The 22,997-nt window shown below is 39.7% G+C and overlaps 1 protein-coding gene across 1 annotated transcript in view; it reads right to left on the bottom strand.

The window, feature by feature from the left end:
- Positions 1-22,997, bottom strand: part of CDH17 (cadherin 17) — a 47,723-nt gene that overhangs the window by 16,265 nt on the left and 8,461 nt on the right. Inside the window, exons 2-12 of the mRNA XM_070942125.1 lie at positions 21,863-21,964; positions 21,525-21,662; positions 18,817-18,955; positions 17,248-17,403; positions 15,342-15,541; positions 13,416-13,550; positions 12,588-12,738; positions 9,798-10,013; positions 8,143-8,219; positions 5,983-6,174; positions 2,217-2,461 (exon numbers count right to left, since the gene is read on the bottom strand). Coding sequence (XP_070798226.1) covers positions 2,217-2,461; positions 5,983-6,174; positions 8,143-8,219; positions 9,798-10,013; positions 12,588-12,738; positions 13,416-13,550; positions 15,342-15,541; positions 17,248-17,403; positions 18,817-18,955; positions 21,525-21,662; positions 21,863-21,964 — 1,751 coding nt within the window. The remainder of the gene's footprint in view (positions 1-2,216; positions 2,462-5,982; positions 6,175-8,142; positions 8,220-9,797; positions 10,014-12,587; positions 12,739-13,415; positions 13,551-15,341; positions 15,542-17,247; positions 17,404-18,816; positions 18,956-21,524; positions 21,663-21,862; positions 21,965-22,997) is intronic.

The raw sequence follows: 22,997 nt of genomic DNA, 5'->3' as shown, positions 1-22,997 counted from the left end.
TCTTATTGCCTCCTCTCCTCTCCTCTCCTCTCCTCTCCTCTCCTTTCCTTTCCTTTCCCCTCCTTCCCTCTCCTCTCCTCTCCTCTCCTCTCCTCTCGTTTCCTTTCCCCTCCTTCCCTCTCCTCTCCTCTCCTCTCCTCTCCCTCCCCTCCCCTCCCCTCCCCTCCTTCCCTCTCCTCTCCTCTCCTCTCCTCTCCTCCCCTCCCCTCCCTTCCCTTTTTTAGTCTTCAACTCAATATTGAATCCTGACCAGGGCCGGATTTTCCTATAGGCTAACTAGGCTTCAGCCTAGGGCCTCAAGATCAAGAGGGGCCTACATTCAAATTGTTAGCAAAATTAAAATTACACTTTCACTATAGGTGAAAGGGCCTCATAAGTGGAATAGCCTAGGGCCTCTTTTCATCTAAATCCGGCCCTGATCCTGACAACTGCCTAGACAAATTCCTACAGTTTTCTTGGCATGATTCCAGAGGTGGTTGCCATTGCCCGCTTCCTAAGGCTAAGAGAGAGTGATTGACCAAAGTTATCCAGTTGGCTTTGTGCCTAAAGTGGGACTAGAATTCATGGTCTCCGAGTTTCTAGCCTGGTGCTTTATTCATAACTGTGATCACTATTGCATACCAAACTGTCTCTCAATCAAGCAACATGCTTGGATCCATTTGTTCAACTTTCTTATCACAGAGAATCCATTTCCCACCTTTTGTTACAAGTTTTTGATGGAAACAGGATAGAAGAGGGGGGTACTGAAAAACAACTGTGCAATTGTTGACTCCTGCACCAAGAGACACTGCAGGAATGTGTCTATGATCTTGACTGTTTTTGATAACACTGAGTAGATGTTAACATTCTCCTCAAAGTCACATCAATTCTTCGTTGCAAAGAGAAGCTTCAGTAGACAATAGTTTTCAACAGGAAATTAACAAGTGTTAGAAAAATTATTCTACTATTCCAGGGAAATTCAGCATGAAGTATCAGGGGAAAAGTCACCCCCAAAACCTTGGGTGCAACCCTATTCAGAGTTCATTCAAACATAATACATTTTTAAATGCCATGTTAGAGATCTAACATGGCATTTAATTATATGAAGTATATTTAATTAATATAGTTATAGGGTTTTTGAACTAGATTTGTATATATTATACTGCTGAATTAAATATAAAGCCACTTATTTTTCTGTCCCATCACTCAAAAATCAAGCCATAAGTATGAAAAAGAGCCTTGAGCCTTGGTAGTACAGTGGTCTAAAGCACCCTGTTATTAAGAACAGCTGCCTGCAATTACTGCAGGTTCGAATCTCGCCAAGGCTCAAGGTTGACTCAGCCTTCCATCCTTTCTAAGGTAGGTAAATTGAGGACCCAGTTGTGTGGGCAATAAGCTGACTTTGTATAAATATACAAAAGAATGAAGGCTATTGCTTAGCGCATTGTAAACCGCCCTGAGTCTCTGGAGAAGGGCAGCATATAAATCAAATTTAAAAAAAAAAGTGTATGTCCTCTGGATTCATATATGCCTACATGTTTATACATGTAGCCCTATGGTGGGTCTCTAATCTGGATTACACCCTTTCTACCTACTGAAATTGACATCTTTATAATATATTTAAGTAATACAGGGCAGGGGTGAAATTCAGCAGGTTCTGACAGGTTCTGGAGAACCGGTAGAGGAAATTTTGAGCAGTTCGGAGAACTGGCAAATACCACCCCTGGCTGGCCTTAGAGCAGGGTGGGAATGGAGATTTTGCAATATCCTTCCCCCAGGAGTGGGGAGGGAATGGGGACTTTGCAGTATCCTTCCCCTGGAGTGGAGTGGGAATGGAGATTTTTTAGTATCCTTCCCCTGCCACATCCACCAATCCATACCACGCCCACCAAGCCACGCCCACAGAACCAGTAGTATAAAAATTTGGATTTCACCACTGATACAGGGGTTACTTTTGCACATGCTAAATTTGGCTCTTTTTAATCTTCAGTGGTGTTTTTCTGGATAAATGTCCTAGATTACAAGCCCAACCTTGTATCATGTTTTGGTGATACAATATTTTATGCTCATCCAAAAAATGCATGCAGTCAAGTTAAACAGGCTATGAAAATACAATATGACATTTTAGGAGGTTCTTTCAAGGCAAGAAAACAGGAGAATCTTCTGGATTGGATTCAGCAATGCAATTACTACAACTCTAATTTCCCCCCCCCAAAAAAATAGATTTTTGCCTTTACCTTATTGGGTATCCTTCTGGATCAAAAGCTTTTACGGTTGTCACATTGGTACCAATGGTCACATTTTCATCTAGCATAACTATGTAGTTGGGATGGAGGAAAACTGGTGGTTCGTCCACATTAGCAACATGGACCCGTAAGAAAGTAGATGAATTTGAATTATACTTTATTCCAGTCACGAGAGGTTCAGGATTAGTAGCATTGATTGTAAGGTTATACACTGAATTTGTTTCAAAATCAAGAGCCTACAAAAGCAAAGGAGAAATTAAAACAGGGATTAAAAACCCACCAGGAATTTACATCAGAAGAAAACATTATCTTCTCAAAATATATTTATAGCAGAGTTCCCCAACTTTCTATCCTCCAGGAAGGATTCTAGGCAGTGGTGGGATTCAAGTACGCATTTATGTGAAGCCGCTGGGCGAGATCATCCGTGGCTTCGGGGTGAGATACCATCAGTACGCTGAGGACACCCAGCTGTACATCTCCACCCCAGGCCACCCCAACGATGCCCTTGAAGTGATGTCTCAGTGCCTGGAGGCTGTGCGGATCTGGATGGGGAGGAACAGGCTCAAGCTCAACCCTTCCAAGACTGAGTGGCTGTGGCTCCCGGCATCCCGATATAGTCAGTTGACTCCATCACTGACTATTGGGGGCGAGTCCTTGGCCCCCACAGAAAGGGCTCGCAATCTGAGAGTCCTCCTGGATATGCAGCTGTCCTTGGAGGAACATCTGATGGCTGTAACCAGGGGGACCTTTTGTCAGGTCCGCCTGATTCGCCAGTTGCGGCCCTTTCTTGATCGGGATTCCCTGTGCACAGTCACTCACGCCCTCGTCACCTCTCGCCTTAACTACTGCAATGCTCTCTACATGGGGCTCCCCTTGAGGGGCACCCAGAGGCTCCAGCTGGTCCAGAACGCAGCAGCGCGGGTAGTGATGGGAGCAGCATGGCGCTCCCATGTAACACCGCTCCGGCGCGAGCTGCACTGGCTCCCGGTGGTCTTCCGGGTGCACTTCAAGGTGTTGGTTATCACCTTTAAAGCGCTCCATGGCATAGGGCCTAGCTATCTTCGAGACCGCCTGCTGCTACCGACCCGTGCGCTCCCACAGAGAGGGCCTCCTCAGGGTGCCATCAGCCAAACAATGTAGGCTGGTGACCCCCAGGGGGAGAGCCTTCTCTGTGGGGGCACCTACCCTCTGGAATCAGCTCCCCCCAGAGATAAGGAGAATCCAAGACCTCAGTGCCTTCTGCCGTGCCCTTAAAACCCACTTTTTCTAGCAAGCCAGGCTGGCTTAGGAAGAAATTTTTTAAATTTTTAAATGTTTAATTGGTTTGTGGTTTTTTAAATTTTGGGCCAAATTTATATAGATTTTAATTGTTTTTAATATTTGTATTTCATGTTTTTAATTCTGGCTGTGCACCGCCCTGAGTCCTCAGGGAGAAGGGCGGTATATAAATTGAAAATAAATAAAAAATAAAAAAGTAATTTAACAACCGGTTCTCTGCCCTAATGATTTCTTCCAACAATCAGTTTGCCAAACTGCTCAGAAAGTTAACAACCGGTTCTCCCGAACTGTCTGAATCCCACCACTGATTCTAGGACACTACAACTTTCCATCATCTGCAGCCAGGCCACCTCAAAGTAGACCCAAAGTAGACCCTGAACTAGACCCCCCCACTAGTTCACGTGGCCTAATCTGAGGGTAAGCTAAACAAAGGGTTTTCCCTCTTTGGTAAACCATGGAGAGCTTTCCTGACAGCAGCAAATGAAACTTCACAATTCAGATACCCTGAATGATCATTGCTTATTTAGAACAAAGCAGATCAAACGCATCTCAAACAGTTTTAAGGTCAAAATGCTAAAGTGCCAAACATGTATTTATTTGTTTGCTTGTTTGTTTTCGCTAGGGACGCGGTGGCTCAATGGCTAAGATGCTGAGCTTGTCGATCGAAAGGTCGGCAGTTCAGCGGTTCGAATCCCTTGTGCCCTGTAATGGGGTGAGCTCCTGTTACTTGTCCCAGCTTCTGCCAACCTAGCAGTTCAAAAGCACGTTAAAAAATGCAAGTAGAAAAATAGGGACCACCTTTGGTGGGAAGGTAACAGCATTCTGTGTGCCTTTGGCATTTAGTCATGCTGGCCACATGACCACGGAGATGTCTTCGGACAGCGCTGGCTCTTCGGCTTAGAAACGGAGATGAGCACTGCCCTGTAGAGTCGGGAACGACTAGCACATATGTGCGAGGGGCAGGGTGGGTTCTAAAATATTTTACTACTGGTTCTGTGGGTGTGGCTTATTTTGTGGGCATGGCTTGATGGTCATGTGACAATTCTTTAGGATTTAGCAGAGGTACTGGTCTACCAGGCTTTTAACTGTTTGCAGAGCTGTACCGGTTTACTCATTTGTTTTTGGAGGCACTGGTCTACTCATTTGTTTTTGCAGGCATCGGTCTACTACTAAACTGCCTTTTACCACTGATCAGCTGTAGGGTGGCCCTTTGAAGCCCCACAGCAAGAGTTTAAATAGTTTTTTTCCTTCTAGCCGATCAGCTGGAACTCAGGAGGCAGCAATAGATTGGGGATGGGGCCAAATAAAAAGTAAGAATAACATGGGGGGTCAGGGGGGTGGGGGGAGCAGGGGGCAGGGGGGCAGAACCAGTTCGGTGACGCCATATCGTCATCACTACCAGCTCGGCGGAACCGGGCCGAACCAGGAGGAACCCACCACTGGTGAAGGGAACCTTTACCTTTACCTTGTTTTTACTGGCAACCATTCTCTGTTTGATAGGCATTGCCAGAAGAGAGGCCCAGTTTTTAGAAAGACTAATTACATTTTCTGCAACCTAGGATTAGATTTGTCAGTTTTTTGGCTATCTGCCTACTTGTGGGAAGTGCCTGATATTGAGGTGTACAAGAGGCATTTTCTCAGGTCTGTACTATCTAGGGGATGAAGCTTTGATTGACTGAGTTTTTGAGTTTTCTCTTTAGTCTCCTCAAGGGAGCATGTGGCATCTCTATGTTTTCTCAGTATTCAAAGACAATAAGATAATATGGCTGTGTTTTATCTTTACCATAAGTAAAGATATGTGTGTTTATCACATGACTGCCTTCAAAAGGCGCCTGGATAGCTCAACAGACAGAGCTCTGTAATTTAAGACCAGCTGTCTGCAATTAAAGTAAGATCAAATCCTGCCAGGCTCAAGGTTGACTCAGCCTTCCATCCTTTCTAAGGTAGGTAAATTGAGGATCCAGTTTGTGGGGGCAATAAGCTGACTTTGTATAAATATACAAAAGTATGAAGGCTATTGCTTAACGCATTGTAAGCCTCCCTGAGTCTCCGGAGAAGGGCGGCATATAAATCAAATTTAAAAAAAAAATTAAAAAAAAATAGTTGGAGGAAATAGGAAGAAGAAACTGATTTATTGGGTAGACTTCTAAGTCTATTGTTTTTAACTATTGTCCAAAAATCTGCAACTTCAGGTTTGGTAAGTATGAAACCATTCATTATGTCATTTAGTATTTTGGCCTTAAAACTCACAAGATCTCAAAGGAAAATAGAATCTCATAAAATTTTAATCTCTTGCAAAACTGCAACCATATAAAGACATTTTTCTCCAATTTTCTTAAATTTGTAGGCATCATACAGAAATCCTATTGCTATTCGCTAATTAATGTAGCATTGTTCTTAGTCATTCAACTGCTTTGCCTTGAGGAAATTTTAATTAAAACTATTTAATATAACAATAAATGAAATGGCATTCATTCACCTTGTTAATTATAATAGCTCCTATATTTGTATTTGGATCAGTCAGTATTGTAAAACTATTATTTGGGTCACCCTTTGTGATGGTGTAAATAATCTGGGAACTTCCAGTGTGTGGTTCATCAGCATCGGTGGCTTGTATTTCAAATATAAGAGATCCTTTTTTCTTATCTTCTGCAACAATCACAGTGCCATACTAGAATGAAAAGAAAAACACAATAAATATAAAACAATAGAACAGAAAAGTAGAAATAACATTTCTAAAAAGAACTGGCTATTTTGAAGAGAGCTTCATGATGTAATAACTTGAAATCATAATTTGCTGTTGCACAATATTCTAAGACCATCTCCAGACAGCCTCATTGCCCTGGTGTGAGGATGCTCCACTAATCATTTTTAGAGGACATCTCCTCAGTCTGACTTTTTAAAGTTCTCCGTCCTGAAAATGGTGTTTTCCCTCTTATTCATGCTCAAGTTCTTCCATCAGGAAAACTCATGACACACGGAGAAGAAGACTTAAGTGACTTTGGGTTAGAGTTTACTGTTTGGCTCCAGTTGATTCAGCAAACGTGCTGGGGGAACCTCTTCCATGTAATCTCAGGGTTCAGGATCTCTTCTATGGTTCTCATTTAGATGCTAGGGAGACTGGATTTGTGGCTCCTACAACTATCCTTATTTTTTTTTTTAATTGTGCAAAGCCTTATGATAGACTATCTTTCTCCAACCTAACAAAGGTAATTGAAACAGAGGTGGGATTCATCTGGTTCGGACCGGTTTGGGCGAACCGGTAGTTCTGACGATCAGCTGGCCCCTCCCACCCACTTCCACCCTATCCAATCCTATATTTCCTTCTTTCTGGCTCAACTGATTTATATGCCTCCGCTGTTCTACTTACCGGGGCTGCCTTAGAAGGTAAGCAGCTGAGCTTCAAATTGCTGTATTTTGAACGCTGCACGCAAGTGCATTAGGCGCGTGCACAAAGGGTGTGTGCGTGCACGAAGCGCACGAAGTGCACATTGACCGAACCAGTTGTTAAATCGGTTGAACCCCACCCCTGAATTGAAAGCATAATAAAAGGACTACCTCTTTTTCTTTGTAATGTGGTGGAAAATTCCCTTTCCTATCTAATTGGCTCCTCCTTTTCCTCACATTATCACAATTCTCACACTGACATCCACAGCAAAGCCTCTTTCCAAACTTCAGCTGTTCACCAACAGTTTTGCACAATCATATCTGGGCTGCACAAATCCAACCAATCACCAGTTGGCAGCCAAGAAGCATAAATAACTCTTTGCTGCCACCTACAGATCTATAGGTTGAATGCTGAATCAATCAAATGATAGTTATAAGGCAGAGGTCCCCAAACTTTCAAGCTATATGGACCAATGGCAGCAGTGGTGATGGGGATGGGAGGGATTTTTGTGCATGCCCTCCACTTGTGCAAATGGAGTTTTGCACACTTACCCACCACTTGCACGGCCCAGATCGAGCCTCAGACAAGTTACTGGTGAGCGGATCAGAGGTTGGGAACCCCTGTTATAAAGATATTTTTAAAAATAAAAAGTTAACCGACAGGAAAGAAAAAAGATGAGTGCATGCAGTAATCAGAACATTGTGTGTGCCAGTTGGAGGAGAATTTTCACATGCTAGATGGTGATGCAATTTCATCTACCAATCATAGCCTTTAAGTGGCATGTATATTAAAGCTGTATGGACAGCAGCAGCATAGTATGGATCTTTTCAGGACTCATGTAGTAAGAATGTACTTCAATTTAGGCAGTGTTAATCCTACCAGTCTGAGATGAGAATAGGGCAAAGTAACTGTGTGGAGCCGTTTTATTAAAAAAAAATCAACAACATTTTTTCTTTGAGTTTCTTCTGAGCTCCAGTGCAGACTTTTGCAATCTGATTTCCTCCAGAAACGTTAAGAATTACAACTTTTAAAATTCCCATTCAACATGTCTGTTGCTGGATGTTCTGGGAATTGTAGTCCTAAAATATCGGATGGGAATTGACTTGGGAAAGACTTACCTAACTAGCCACAGATATGCAACAACAACATGTACATGCCAAGCAAATATCTCGGAAGAGGATACTGTCAAACCAAAAGTTTGCCATTTTTCCAACGTCTTGTGAAGGCAAAACTAGTTAACAAGATACTCACATCTGATTTTTCAAATATTGGGATCTTATCATTGATGTCAATGACTTGAATTTGCACTTTACATATAGTTGAGAAAACTACAAGGAAAAGGATATAATGAAATCAAATGTAAGCTGATTTGCACAGAACAGATTCTCAAACCTTTTAGACACATCAAATATAACTAAAACATCTCACAGCAATTAATAGCCCTTCATAGGTATAGAATCAGAGGGAGTCAGGCTCAAATTCACCCCAGCTCTGAAAGCTCAAGAATGAATTTTGGACCAGTCACTTCCTCTTAGCCCACTCTACCAAAAGTTGCCATTATGGGATGGATGTGAGGAATCTGAGAAGCAAGTGATAATGTGCATTGCCTTGACTTCTTGTAGGAAAAACAAAAAATATGTCTAACAAATAAGAATATAGGCAGTCCTCAATTTACAGCCAATACTGAGCCTGGAATTTAGTCATACATCGTGCCAGTCATTAAGCAGGTCATAACGTGACCAACACAATTTTATGGCTTTTTTGTGGTGGTCATAAAATGAATGCTGTGATTGTTAAGCAAATCCATTCCTCCACAATGGGCTCTTTTTTCTTTTTTTGCCAAAAAATCAGAAGCAATAGTTGGTTTTTGCCAAAAAAAAACCCCAAAACTTGCCATCATGGGGATGCAAGACCCTGCTGGTGGCTGAGAACCCAAAATGTGATTATGTGGCCATGGGGGGAGGGAGGGGCAGCCATCAGAACTTTGAATCCAGGTCATTTAGGTTTGGCTTTCATTGCAATTTGGACAGTCACTAAGCAACTGATCATAAATCAAGGGCTAACTGTACTAGTACTACTCCCACTAGTTCAAGGGGAATAAAGGATTTTAATGTTATTCCTTTATTTTAGAGCTTATGTCTGAATATTCATGTCTCCCACTCCAACACAGAAGGAAACGGTGATACCAATTTTCAGCAATCTTGCCATGAAATTCATTAGCATGGTCAAAAGGTATTTCAAGTCTATAAGAAGGAGCTCAGGAGTGTGGAGTTGCAGGTAGAGCTTCAGTCGCAGTACCATGTAGATAGCATATTGCCCTTTTCGACCATAACTTACGGACACTTTCTTTTTAAAAGGAGCACATGAAAGATTTGTAATTTTGCTTTTACATGTGTGGCTCTTGATGAAAGGAGAAATTGAGAAAAGGACTGAAAAGGGATGGATGGAAGAAATGAAAGAAATATAGATGAGAGAGTGTAGACCAGGGGTGTCAAACTCAAGGCCCAGGGGCCGGATCTGGCCCATGGGGTACTTAAATCTGGGCCACGGTGCCACCCTGGAAACAGTGAAGGACTAGCCCATGGTGCCTCTGCCAGCGAAAACGGAGCTCGGGAAGGCCGTGCACGGGTCCTCCCGAGCTCCGTTTTCACTGGCAGAGGGTTGCAGGAGGCTGTCACAGCCAAAAATGGAGCTCAGGAGCCCATTTTCTCTGGCAGAGCATTCCGGCCTCCACAGGCACCCCCGACACAAATGACATTGAGGTGACCACACCCACCCTGGCCACGCCAAGTCTGACCCCCCAAGGTCAAACATAACTCTGATGCGGCCTCAACGACCCCTATCTTGTGATCCATGTGGCTTTAACAGAATATTTGGGGAATACACGTAATGTGTAATGCACTGACCTGAATCTGTCACATTCACCTCCAAATAGTAAGTTTTGGCCACTTGTCTGTTTAATTCCGATTTGAATAAGTGGACTGACCCAGTTCCCAATTCTATACGGAAGAGATTGTCTTGTGGAATTTTGGGGTTCTGATCCAAAAGACTGAACTTCAGGCGAGAATTAAGCGACCCCTTCTCATCATTGTCTGAGGCAAGGACAATTCCTATTAAATTCCCTGTTGGTCGCAGAGAAAATTGTAGTTAGACCAATAGCAAACAAGCATAGTAGAAAATAAAATAAATTACTTATACAAAGACAAATGTAACTTTTGGGATTGGGCAAGGGAACTAACAAGATTTCTATATATACTTACTCACAAATTCATGATAGAGCTATTTGTGTGGAACATGATCTCCTTAAAACCGAACAAAAGGCAGCTAATGTTTTTCAGTGGAATCCAGAGTGGCCAAAAAAAACGATTAGTGATAAGCAAAATAACTTTTTTTCCCCAAACTTCATCTTTGCAGTGAGGGGATTGCATGTATAAAGGACCTTTCCATACAGTAGCAAAATGCTTTAGGATCAATCTATATGCATAATTATTAATATTGCTAATATTAATATTAATGAAAAGGGTGCCAGCTGGGAGGTGTGTTGAATGGAGCATGAGTGTTTAGGATTGACATTTGCTCATCAATTTAATGGCCTATTGTTGGATCAATTTCAAGATTTTTTAAAAAATATAGTAACTGTCAACTAGCAGAAAATGCAGCAGCCCAGTAGCCAGCTACTGGAAGGAGGGTATGCAAAGCATTGCAGAAAATTGAACTTGTTATTAGAAAGGAATAAAGAACAGGAAACCATCCATTCTGGAAGATATAAAAATGGGTGAGGTTAGAAAACAGTAGTTTTGAAGCAGATCTGGAAGATGTAGGTTCAGGATACATTTACAATTTCTCAAGAGGAGAGGGTAGGAGAGGAGGTGGTCACCTCATTTCTTTATTGAGGAACTGATGAATGACCTACGTAGGCAGTGGGCCAAGCACAAAATATGCATTTACCCAATGTTAATACATGACCTCAACTCATACTCATCTTATCAAATCAGAGAACTTAGTACTTACTTGATCACACTTTGATGAATAAACTAAAAGAGCACATTTCATATATCATGCTATGATATATGATTACTTATATTAACTGGTTGTTCTCAAGGGACTAAGCCATAAATTAGCCAATCCCATTAAGACATGACATCCATACATGATGCAGACATGCAATTTTGGAAAGACTAAAACTTCTAAATAGCTGTTCTTCTCAGTACTACAGACCCAAGGATCTGACCATCTTCTTTCATACCTGATCTATTTGGATAGGACTGGTTCTTTAGTATGGTCAAGGTAACTCCTGGGGGATAAGAGAAGCCATCTAGGTCCTGAGCATGGGAACCAAGCACTAATTAATTCTCTGGTAGGATGAGACTAGGCGCAGTCTCATTTGAAGTGTGTCGATTTTATTCTCAACAACTCCTAAATTGTATATTTAGCACCTCTGCATAAGTAGTTCATGCTGTAGAATTTTTGGTGCTCTCTGAGCTATTTGCTTTCAGATGTGTGAGTGGGTTTTTTATTATTATTATTTATACATTGTTTTCTTTAAAATACATAAGTGTTTAATAAACAATGTATTGTCTGGATCAATTTGCTTATACAAAGTGTTAATGGTAATACTGGTAGTAATAATGATAATAACAATAACAACCGTAATAATAATACTGATGTTTACTTATATCTAATGAAATTCTTGCATCATTTACTTATACATATCAGTAATCTTTCATCCTCTAATTTCTATCTCTTTTATCTAACCATTGATAAAACAAATCCCATGTTAAAAGATATTCTGTTTCTTCCTTATCTTTTATTATTAATGTCAGTCTGTCCATCTCTGCACAGTCTAATATTTTTCTAATTATACTTTCATCTGTAGGTGTATCCTCATTTTTCCAATATTGTGCAAATACAATTCTCGCTGCTGTCAGCACATGTATTATTAATTATGTAACCCCTTTATTATAATTTTTTGGAAATATACCTAACAAAAATATTTCTGGTTTTAAGTCTATGTGTTGCTTTATCATTTTCTCTAACCATGTATGTATTTTCAGATGTGCGAGTGTTGATGATGTTACCTAGTTGGGTAGTGAAATGTCTGGAACCCTTCTATTAGAACTTCTTATGCCAGTGATGGCTAACCTTTTTGCAGTCGCGTGCCAAAAGCAGGGGGAGCGCAGAGGAGTCACGTGCACGTGTGCCCACACTCATAATTCAATGCGCCCCACCTGCCGCGCATGCACACGCAACCCCCCTCCCCGTGCAACCCCCGCTTTTGGCACGCAATGGCACAGTAGGCCCGGTAGGCCCATTTTTCACCCTCCCCAGGCTCCAGAGGCTTTCTTGGAGCCTGGGGAGGGTGAAAACAGCCTCCCCCACCCCCCCCCGGAGGCCCTACGGAGACCGGAAACAGCCCATTTCCTGACTTCTGGTGGGCCCAGAAGGCCCAAAAATCAGCTGGCCGGTGCACGCATGTGCACTGGAGCTGTGCTAGGGCAACGCTCACGTGCCCACAGATATGGCTCCATGTGCCACCTGTGGCACGCGAGCCATAGGTTCGTCATCACGGTCTTATGCTATTCAAACTCATAAGAACTGATATGGTGATATTAAATTTTATACTCATTTAACTTCCAAAGAAGCTTTGCGTTAAATTCTTTTTGCCCATGCAGCACATGAAATGCAATATTTCTTACCCACTTTCTCATTTTCTTGAACTTCAAATTTAGTCAGAACTTCGTCACACACAGGTGGGTTGTCATTGATGTCTACAACCCGGACTGAAACAGTGACTGGTTCAGCCAGACTGTCTCCCTCCTCATCATTTGCAAAGATACTGAATGAATACTGAAATAGGATATATAATTAAAATTATAGAATTAAAAACTGCAGGAATAATTAACACGGGTTTAAGGAATTACTAATGTAGTACAAACTACATTGTCAGAGTTTTGCTCCATCTCATATGGAGCAAAGGCTTCAAGAGCCTTGGTGGCGCAGCAGACTAAACTGCTGTTAAAGTAGACTTAGCTGCCAGCTGCCTGCAATTACTGCAAGTTCAATTCTCACCAGGCTCAAGGTTGACTCAGCCTTCCATCCTTTCGAGGTAGGTAAAATGAGGACCCGGTTTGTGGGGGCAATAAACTGATTTTGTATAAAATAGAACACCGCTTAGGGGGCCCCAAAAAGCTGTACTAAGCAGGTATATACAAAAGTATGAAGGGTATTGCTTAATGCATTGTAAGCCACCCTGAGTCTCCGGAGAAGGGCGGCATATAAATCGAACTAATAAATAAATTGAACTAATAAACCAAACTAATAAATATCAAACCCATTCAAGAGTAGCATAATTTATTTGAAAATATTGATATCTAATAAGCTGAGTAAACAATAATTAATTTAAAAAACTAACATAGAATGCAATGCTGATAATGAAATGCAAGTAGATAACCACCTGAAAGGCACTGTAGTTTAGCTTTCCCCATATTTTAAAGCATACCTGCTATCCACTTTCATGTACTTACGTAGTCTTTCTCTTCTCTGTCTAGTGGTTTAGTTACATAAACTGTTCCATTCTGATCAACTGTAAATGGGAGTTCAATAGGATACTTTTCTATGGGTTGAATTTGATACGTTGCATGTGAATCATTCCATTGTACCTAATATTACAGTGTAAAAGTAAACAGCAAGTATAGAAATGAAAAATGTTGACCTGATAGATGGTTTAAAAAATATTTTCTCTCTCTCTTTAATGCAACTGGGACTGCCAGAATTACCATTGCTAAGCAGTGCAGTCATGTGCCATAGTGCTTTCCAACATGCTAGTTAGCAATGCCAGTTCCTTTATAGCGTAAACTGCCCAGAATTGCTTCAAAATGAGATGGGTGGCAAATAAATTTAATTAATAATAATTCCAATCCCAATTGCCATCATTAACAGAAGACTACCAATCAGTTATTTGAGAAAGAAACGACAGATCTATAAAATGTTCAAAAAGTTTGGAAGGAATCTCGAATAGTATATTGACAACCTTGTATTTGGCCTACATTTTTTGCTCTCTTGCATTATCCTCCTCTGTTGCTTTTTGTAACTTCTTGCCTATTGAAGAGTTCTGGGAAAATCGAAGTTTTGTGCATGTTGATATTCTGGATGGGTATAAGAGAGGACCAGGTTGAGTCCGAAGGCGGGGTCAAATGTGTCATCAGTTTGGAGTCACTATGCCTCAGTAAAAGACCTAGGTCCAGACCCTTGAAGTCCATTGACTCTTAATGCTTTTGAATTCTATCCTGGCGCCTGATTTCTTGCACCCGACAATGAGTCTAATGAGATTATTGCTCAAGTGCTTACAAGATAATCATGGCAAAGGCCTATGTAGAATAAGCACTGGCTATTACTTGGATGGAAGAACAGCAGAAAATACAATAGTCTCAAAGTTAAAAATTGGAAACTGCTTCTATTTTGGTGCTAAAACTATATTTGTGCATCCATGAATTCACCTGGTTGGAGCTCAACTCAAAGAAAATGATCATTTTGAAATAGTAGAGATATAACCAGATATGAATTTGTTGATATTCTTTTCCAGTGGACTGACACTTTTGCTTTTTAGGTTCTAGAGATTCAAATAAAGATTTCTATTATCTGGAGATAATATTTAGGTCAAAGATTACCTTTCAGTATTCCTTTTTCTACTAGTCACAGTAGCCAGTCAAATGCTCTGGGCATCGAACAATCAACATATCACTCAACATGATATCAATGTGATATCAGTGGTGGGTTGCCCCCGGTTCAGACCGGTTCACAAGAACCGGTAGTAAAACCGGCGGGAGGCCCTGCTCACCGCCCGGGATGTCATCATCAATGATCTGCACATGCGCAGAAGCAAGGCGCATGTACGAACGAAGCGAGCACGTGCATGAGATCCCGTTGCGAACTGGTAGTACAGGTAAGTAGAACCCACCCCTGTGTGATATCAACATGTTTCCATTATATATGACATTATCAGATTTATCTCTAACGATATTTCTATCCTCTTTATCAAAACTATCCAAGCTTATTATGACAACTGCCCATGTTGTGAAACATAAGGAAGAACTTCTTTTCCCTCTAGGCAGGGGTAGATTCTACTTACCTTTACTACCGGTTCTTGAGAACCGGTCCAAACCGGGGGCAACCCACCACCGCCTCTAGGGAATCTCATGCCAATTAAATTAGATGGCAATATAAAATTGTTACAATCATGTAACAATTCCATTCTTTCTCTCTATATTTTTTCTCACAGTAATCATTCTAATTATCCAAGATCATATTTTCATGTTACAGTGGCATTGCTCAATTGGCTGCTATTGAGAAGTGAATTTGCTGAATGGCCCAGTTGCAGCATACATGGTGGAAGTCAAAGACTGTGTCTTTAATAATTGATGGTGAGTTGCCTGATAATTTTAGGAGCTTACATGAGTGATGTTCATGGGGTGTGGCTTTGTAGAGTTCTCCATGAGCAATACTTCTGGAGGAGATTTCCAAACGTTTTCCAAAACAGTGATCGACACATCAGTATCAGTAGCAAAACAATTTATGGACTGTCCTGCCATATCTTTTGCTGTCACCGCAAGGACAAAATCATTCTGTATTGTTGGGTCCAAGTTTTTTGTTCCTAATAATGTTACAGAGAATAAAACTTGAAAATATGCACTCATTCTTTCTCCTACATTCTGAAACAATTACAACTCCCTTTCTTTAGCAATAACCCCATCACTTATTTTCTCATAAAGCTTGATTGTTACCATAATATTTATGTTTCTGAATAATGGCAGGTTCTGCTGTAACCCTGGTTTCCAAACATAGATATGTGAAAGTCAGTTTTACAGGTGATTAGTCAATTCCTAGTTTTCTTTCTTTTCATCTCTTCTGCCAAAGTCTATCGAGGATCCCAAATACCAAGTAGCTACAGAAGACATTTTAACATATAACAGCACAGGAATCTATTTCTGCTTCATTTATCTGCGGATTTTGATGATGTATGACTGTGGAGGCTTTTGGGGAATGGATCTTTTGTGGGAGAAACGTTGGTTTCTCTTCAGTTTGCATAAATATTTTGCATTTGTGAGAATATTGGTGCTTTTGCTAAGTTTCCAGGGTTGCCAGTCATCATTTTCTCAGAAGTTACATCACATTTGCCCAGCAAAGTACTGGAGCCAGATGTTATTATTTTTTTATTATTTATTATTTGTCAAACACATAAGCTAACAAATATAAATATAAACATGATTACGAATACAGGATAAGAATACGAATACATGGGGACAGTAGGACAGGGATGGTAGGCATGTTGGTGCACTTATGCATGCCCCTTACAGACCTCTTAGGAATGGGTTGAGGTCAACAGTAGACAGTCTAAAGTTAAAGTTTTGGGGGCTTGGAGAAGAAACTACAGAGTCAGGTAGTGCATTCCAGGCATTGACCATTCTGTTGCTGGAGTCATATTTTTTGCAATCAAGTTTGGAGCAGTTTACCTCAAGTTTGTATCTATTGTGTGCTCATGTATTGTTGCGGTTGAAGCTGGAAAAGTCATTGACAGGTAAGACATTGTAGCAGATAATTTTGTGTACTACGTTTAGGTCAGACCAAAGGTGGCATAGTTTAAATTGTCTAAGACCAAAATTTCAAGTCTGGTGGCATAAGGTATTCTGTTGTGAGCAGAGGAGTGAAGGACTCTTCTCGTGAAATATTTCTGGACTCACTCAATTGTTATGTAATGGTTTCTTTTATGTATCTTTCACATTTTTACACCAAACCCTATGTAGCTAGTAAAACATTGGGACTCCATTCTACATTGGGGGGGATTTAAATCTTCTAGGATTGGTTTGACTAAGAGTTTACTTGGGGATTTGAAGTCTATTTGGAAATGGCATGTTTCCCAAATGTGAGAAAATTAGATTTAGAAATGTGAAAGACTATTGACTTTGACATGGCCATATGTTACCAATGAAGTCTAGGTTAAACTGTACAAGACTTAATTATTTTCATCTTATATTTTATTGATTTTTAATTAATAACAAAAAAGAGAAAAAAGCAAAACACAAAGGTAACAGTGTCAAAGAAAACAATAGACAAAAAGCACTCTAATGAAAAGGTGCAAGAAATCAGATAAAGAAAAAAACATAATGTATACCATTATAATACACAGTAACAATTCTATATTATTTATCTAATGCAAATATTATTCAAGTATGTATATATTTCTAATACATTTATATTTTATATTATATTAATATCTTTTCATGACCTCTCATATTTTGTATAAATGAATGCCGTATTTCATTATACATTCGTAGTATCACTATAAGAAAAGTTACCTACCAGTTTCAGTTGTAGAAATTGCTCCTGTAACATTGTCAATCTGAAAATACATCTCATCAGTGCTGGGAAACTGATGAAGGATACTATAGCTGAGGTTTGAATGTAAGGTGCTGGGATCATCGCGGTCAAAAGCAGTAACATACATGAAAGGCTTTCCTGTATGGTGGATTTTTTTAAAAAAAGAAAAGAAACACAATTTGGAAAAGGAAAGTCTCACTCTGCACTAAAGGAGAATCACTGAGTTTTAACATAAATGCCAATCTATCCTAAGCATAATTTTTTTGGTTAGAAACATCAAGAAAATCCATCCAGGTCAGGATTAGCAAGTTTAGCTAATTTTAAAGGGAGGGGGGATTATCTTTTTCACATGGTTTTGATTTGTAAGACCCTGGGAACATTCCTTTCTTTTAATAACTTTTCACTGGCCCTCTTATTTTATATTTTATATAAGAAGCCTGGTGGTGCAGTGGACTAAACTACTGTTAAAGTAGTATTTAGCTGCCAGCTGCCTGCAATTACTGCGAGTTCAATTCTCACCAGGCTCAAGGTTGACTCAGCCTTCCATCCTTCCGAGGTAGATAAAATGAGGACCCGGTTTGTGGGGGCAATAAGCTGACTTTGTATAAAATAGAACACCGCTTAGGGGGGCCGAAAAGCCCTACTAAGCAGGTATATACAAAAGTATGAAGGTTATTGCTTAAAAGCATTGTAAGCCGCCCTGAGTCTCCGGAGAAGGGCGGCATATAAATCAAACTAATAAATAAATAATAATAAATATCCTTCACATGTCAACTGTTACATCTTTTAGCCATTTTTCCCATCTGGTTCCTCAGCTTAATATTTCAAGAAACCCCAAAGTGGATATGAAGACAAGTAATTTAGGATAGATTGAATTAAGTCTACTTGGGAGGAAATTGGAATAGTACTATACTCTGCTCTTCAGTCAAAGTTGCAAAGGTATATTTGGGGTTTCACCTGGATCCCTGAAATAGTTACATAAATTTAGGAGAAAAACATGGCATTTAATTTTACATGGTGCTTTGTCTTTAAAGGTGTGCCCAATAAAGAAGCATCCAGGATGCATATTAAATTTGGATCATCGAAAGGGCTAGCTTCTTCAAAAATAGCTCTGTAGGTTTTTCAGGAACTTAGCCTGTTTGTCATAGTCTTCCATGATTGCTTGGAAATACAACAGAGGGAAAGGAGTCCCAAAGGTGCTTTTTCAAGAGGCAACTGGACTTTCTGGTTTTTTCTTTTTCTTCGAAGACATTTCACTTTGCATCCAAGAAGCTTCTTCAGCTCTGACTGGATGGTGGGGAATGGACCATTCCAGTCAAAGCTGAAGAAGCTTCTTGGATGAGAAGCAAAGCGTCTTCGAAGAAAAAGAAAAAACTAGAAAGTCCAGTTGCCTCTTGAAAAAGCACCTTTGGGACAACCATGACCTGGATGACTGAGAATCTCCATAGACAGAGGGAAAGTAGCTTTTTATATTATATTCAGTTTCATGTTTAATATTTAAAATTTATGGGAAGCTCAAACATAAGTCAAAATAAATATGGAAACAAATACCTGCTCTGGAGTGTTGTCTAACTTTGCCAAAGTAGCGTGATTTATTGAATTGGGGTGCATTGTCATTGATATCCACAACATTTATGATGATAGAATAAGGGCCTTGCACCCTTTTGCTATTTTGATCTAGACCTTCCACCTAAATTGGGAGAGAGGTGGAGAAAAATAGTATTAAAACAAAGCATTTTCCATAACACAATACATTGTCTCCTTCCTTTTTGAATTGGCCTGCCGGCTTTCCCAGCCGCATGCCTTCATGAAGTGTCAGCCAACAATTCCCATCATTCCCAACCAGTACGGCTCAAAATGATGGAAGCTGAAGTCTAATGAATCTCACAAGGCCAGAATGAACACTACTGAGTTAGTTAGCTATAAACTACAACAGAATTGTGTGTTGCAGATAATGTGACGATGCTGCTGCTCACATTATTGTTCCTCAGCCTTGGAGATTTTAATTCTGGGACTGCAATTCCCAGAATTCCATAGCCAATATGGGGAATAATTAGCTAGTCATGGTTATAGATGTAGTAAATCATCTGGTATATACAGTATTTATGAAAGAGTGGATGTGAATGATCCTTCAAAACACAGGCTCTGCTTCTACATAGATAGAAACAGAATAAATATATAGGTTCATGGGAGTTTTGGAATAAAATCAGTACAAACCAGAACATTGATTTGTGAAAGATTCTTTGTGACAGGAAAATGTACATAAGAAATAACCTCAAGGAAATTATTGCTAAAGTTTTCACACAACATTTTTATAAAATGCCTGTACATTAAGTTGAAAATGTAATAATGGATTTTATTTTTTGGATGAAAACTGGAGAATAACAGGAAAGAAACCAAATCAAAACAACATAATAGATCATGATACTGTATCACTGTTCTGAAAGCGTGTTGATCAGGATTAAGACGATTAAGCATTGAAATGGTTGAATTAAAGAAAATAAAGGAGTTGTAATAACATGTACTGTCCATAGCCCAGGGAAGGTATGACAGGAAACCACAGATACGGTGCAATAGGTTACTAAATAAAGTATGTTTCTTTCTAAATGTACTTGGTGAACAATGACATTGTAGCTACTTCTGCTTTTTATTTACTTTTGTCAAACAACTGTATTTCCTTCTTGTTTAATCAACTAAAGTATAAAGGCATGCTGAATAAATCGTTTGGGGTTTTTCCAGTTTTATAGAAGGACCCTCCTTTTTCCAGATCTGAATAAAAGTGTGACTCAGAAAGAATTGAACTCTGACTCTTTGTTCGTGCTGGCCAAACCTAGTATTCCTGCTTAACAAACTAAGGTTAGATTTAAGCTACTTTGCATGTCCCCATAATACTAAGCTATGTTGCTTTAACCTACACTCTTATCCACAGTTGGGTACCTGAATTACCATTTACTTGGGTCAAATCCTTACTTTTTATTTGGCCCATCAGAGATATTGACTATATCTGGTTTATTTTGGCCATGTCATGCATGCAAATTCATTACAGAGGGAGAAGTCAATGATGCTAGGAATGGTTAATGGAACAAGAAGAAGGGGCAAGCAAAGAACATGCTGTCTTGATAACATCAAAACTGATACAAAGATGAACATTCAACAACTGAAAGAAGCTGTACTTGACAGGGTAGCATGGAGAGCACTTGCCTATAAAGTTATCAAGAGTCACATATGACTGAATGGTTAAAACAATGACATGTGGTCCATCACCAATACAAGCCACTCCTTGCTTCCTGAGTACAACAGATAACATCATCATCCTCTTCCCACTCCCAGCCCATTGAAAATGCACAATATGCCTACATTTCAGTTCAACATTGCAGTTTTTTGACCTAGGAAAACACTGGTATACTAGTTAAGCCAAGCTTACATTCCCTGTACAAATGAGAAGAGGAAAAGAAGAGGAATGGATTTGGACCGAGTACCAGTCTGGCCCCATGATTAATCCACTGTAATAGAATAAGAATAGAATAGAATAACAGAGTTGGAAGGGACCTAGTCCAACTCCCTGCTTAGGCAGGAAACCCTACACCACTTCAGACAAATGGTTATTCAACGTCTTCTTAAAAACTTCCAGTAGAGGTAGCAATAATAGCACTGAACATACCTATTTTATTGGGGGGGAGTGTACCCCAAACCCTCAAAATACCCCAAGGATGACCATAGTTTGCAACTTATCTTTTACAATATAATTACTATTTCGTTGTTATATGCTCTGCCTGAAAGCCCAAAAAAGATTTTAAAATTGTCAGTTTCCTATACTAATACCCACTCCTACTACGAACGCAATGGTTCTAAAAGGGGTAGTATTACTTTGCATTTTTATATGGTTTATGATCTTTGATAAATTTAGGTTCTGAGATGTTAAAATGTATTCATATACATGAATAGCAACTTTAATTTTAATTGTATTTCTCTTTCCAATTGCAGCATATTATGCTATATTTTTCAGTTCTTACTATTTTTAAAAAATTCAATACTTTAATGTTCATCATGTCCTGTATTACCAGATTAAACCTAGAATACCAGATTAAACCTAGAATAAATGATCAATCCATCCATTCTTCCATAGAAACATAAACATTGGACTAAAAGAAACTTACCAGTTTTGTTTTGTTTTTAATTATTATTGTTTTCATCTTAGAAGCCTTCACTCAACCCTTTGGGGAAAAATAACAGAACACTTAACATCATTTTTGGTTTACCTGTAATCTATATTGTGTTTTGTATTCCCAGTCTAGAGGCCCCTTGACAATCAGGACTCCATCTTTTGGTGTGACTTCTATGAGGGAATCTGTTTCACCGGTCAGCCTCACACTGGAGGTAGGGGGTTGAAATGTAAACTGGTATGAAGAAAAAGAAGAAACTCAGAATTCCATTTTTTCTTATGTAAATCAAATCCCCCCCCTTTTCTTTCTTTCTTTCTTTCTTTTTGTTCTCCTCATTCTGTTTTAAAAGGGCAGCATCATTTATTTCCTCTTCATACACCTTCAGTCATTTTTCAGATTTGTTCCAAAGAAAGAGAAGAGTCAGTGGACATTACCCTGTACAAATACTGTGGTCCCATTTTACCCTCTTCAAGATAAAAAACTTTGTTCCCCAAAGGTCCAGCTGATTGAAGGTTATCTACAAGAAGGTAAGCAACCTGCAAGGACAAGAAATGACAGAGTTTACTCATATTTTCCATATTAATTGATTACAAGGAGGTATGATGTAGTTGCCAAAGCAGGTTCATTCTTTGAAAGTATAATAGAGGGAATAGCAGTACATTCTTAAGAATGGGGAATAAATTTTCTTTCCAAAATATTTATTAGATAACAGACAAAAGTGTTTAGCGTTTTACATTTATACTGAACACAATGAATCCTGGCAGAAGTTTCTAAAAATCAAAATAATCAAGAAAGTCTCAAATATTTTCAGTCAAATTCCTAAAGTTGAGGAGGTAAAACCAAATTCAAAACGTAAGTTTGGTTTTAACTTTGAAGCATTAATAGTGAAATTGCAAAAATATAGTTTCATAATGTTTGAGTACATTATCTGCAAATAGATCATCTGTATTTAAATTATTGAGGGTTGAATAAGGGGGTTTCTTTAGGCCTAAATCAGTGTGTGTGTATATATGTGTGTCTGCTTTCCAGGTATAATTCAATGTGCTGGTTATCACTCTAAAGCGCTACATGGGAAAGGGCCAGGTTACCTGCAGGATTGCCTCTTCCTGAAGGCCTCTGCTCTTCTAACTAGGGTAGATAGGGTACATACTCCCCAGATCGCCTCCCTATTGTGTTTTGATGGGATCTTGGAGGCATGTCTTCTCAGAGCCAGACCTTTGGAACAGCCTCCCACTAAAGATCAGAAGATTCCTACCCTGTTACCCACAGACAACTATGAAGACTTAGCTCTTTCCTCTAGCCTTGGGTTGGGACAGGTCAGTTGAACAGTGAAGATGTTGGTATGTTTTAATTATGTTATATGGATTCCCCTTGCACTTGTGCTAGTCGTTTCCGACTCTAGGGGGCGGTGCTCCTCTCTGTTTCAAAGCCGAAGAGCCAGTGCTGTCCAAAGACGTCTCCGTGGTCATGTAGCCGGCATAACTAAATGCCAAAGGCGCACGAAACACTGTTACCTTCCCACCAAAGGTGGTCCCTATTTTTCTACTTGCATTTTTTACATTCTTTCAA

The sequence above is a fragment of the Pituophis catenifer genome, unplaced genomic scaffold, assembly GCF_029215685.1.
Source record: "Pituophis catenifer annectens isolate HBS135680 unplaced genomic scaffold, rPitCat1.0.hap2 SCAF_3, whole genome shotgun sequence".
In the NCBI taxonomy this organism is placed as follows: domain Eukaryota; kingdom Metazoa; phylum Chordata; class Lepidosauria; order Squamata; family Colubridae; genus Pituophis; species Pituophis catenifer.
Note: the sequence above shows the minus strand (reverse complement) of the source record. Positions and strands in the feature narration are given on the sequence as shown.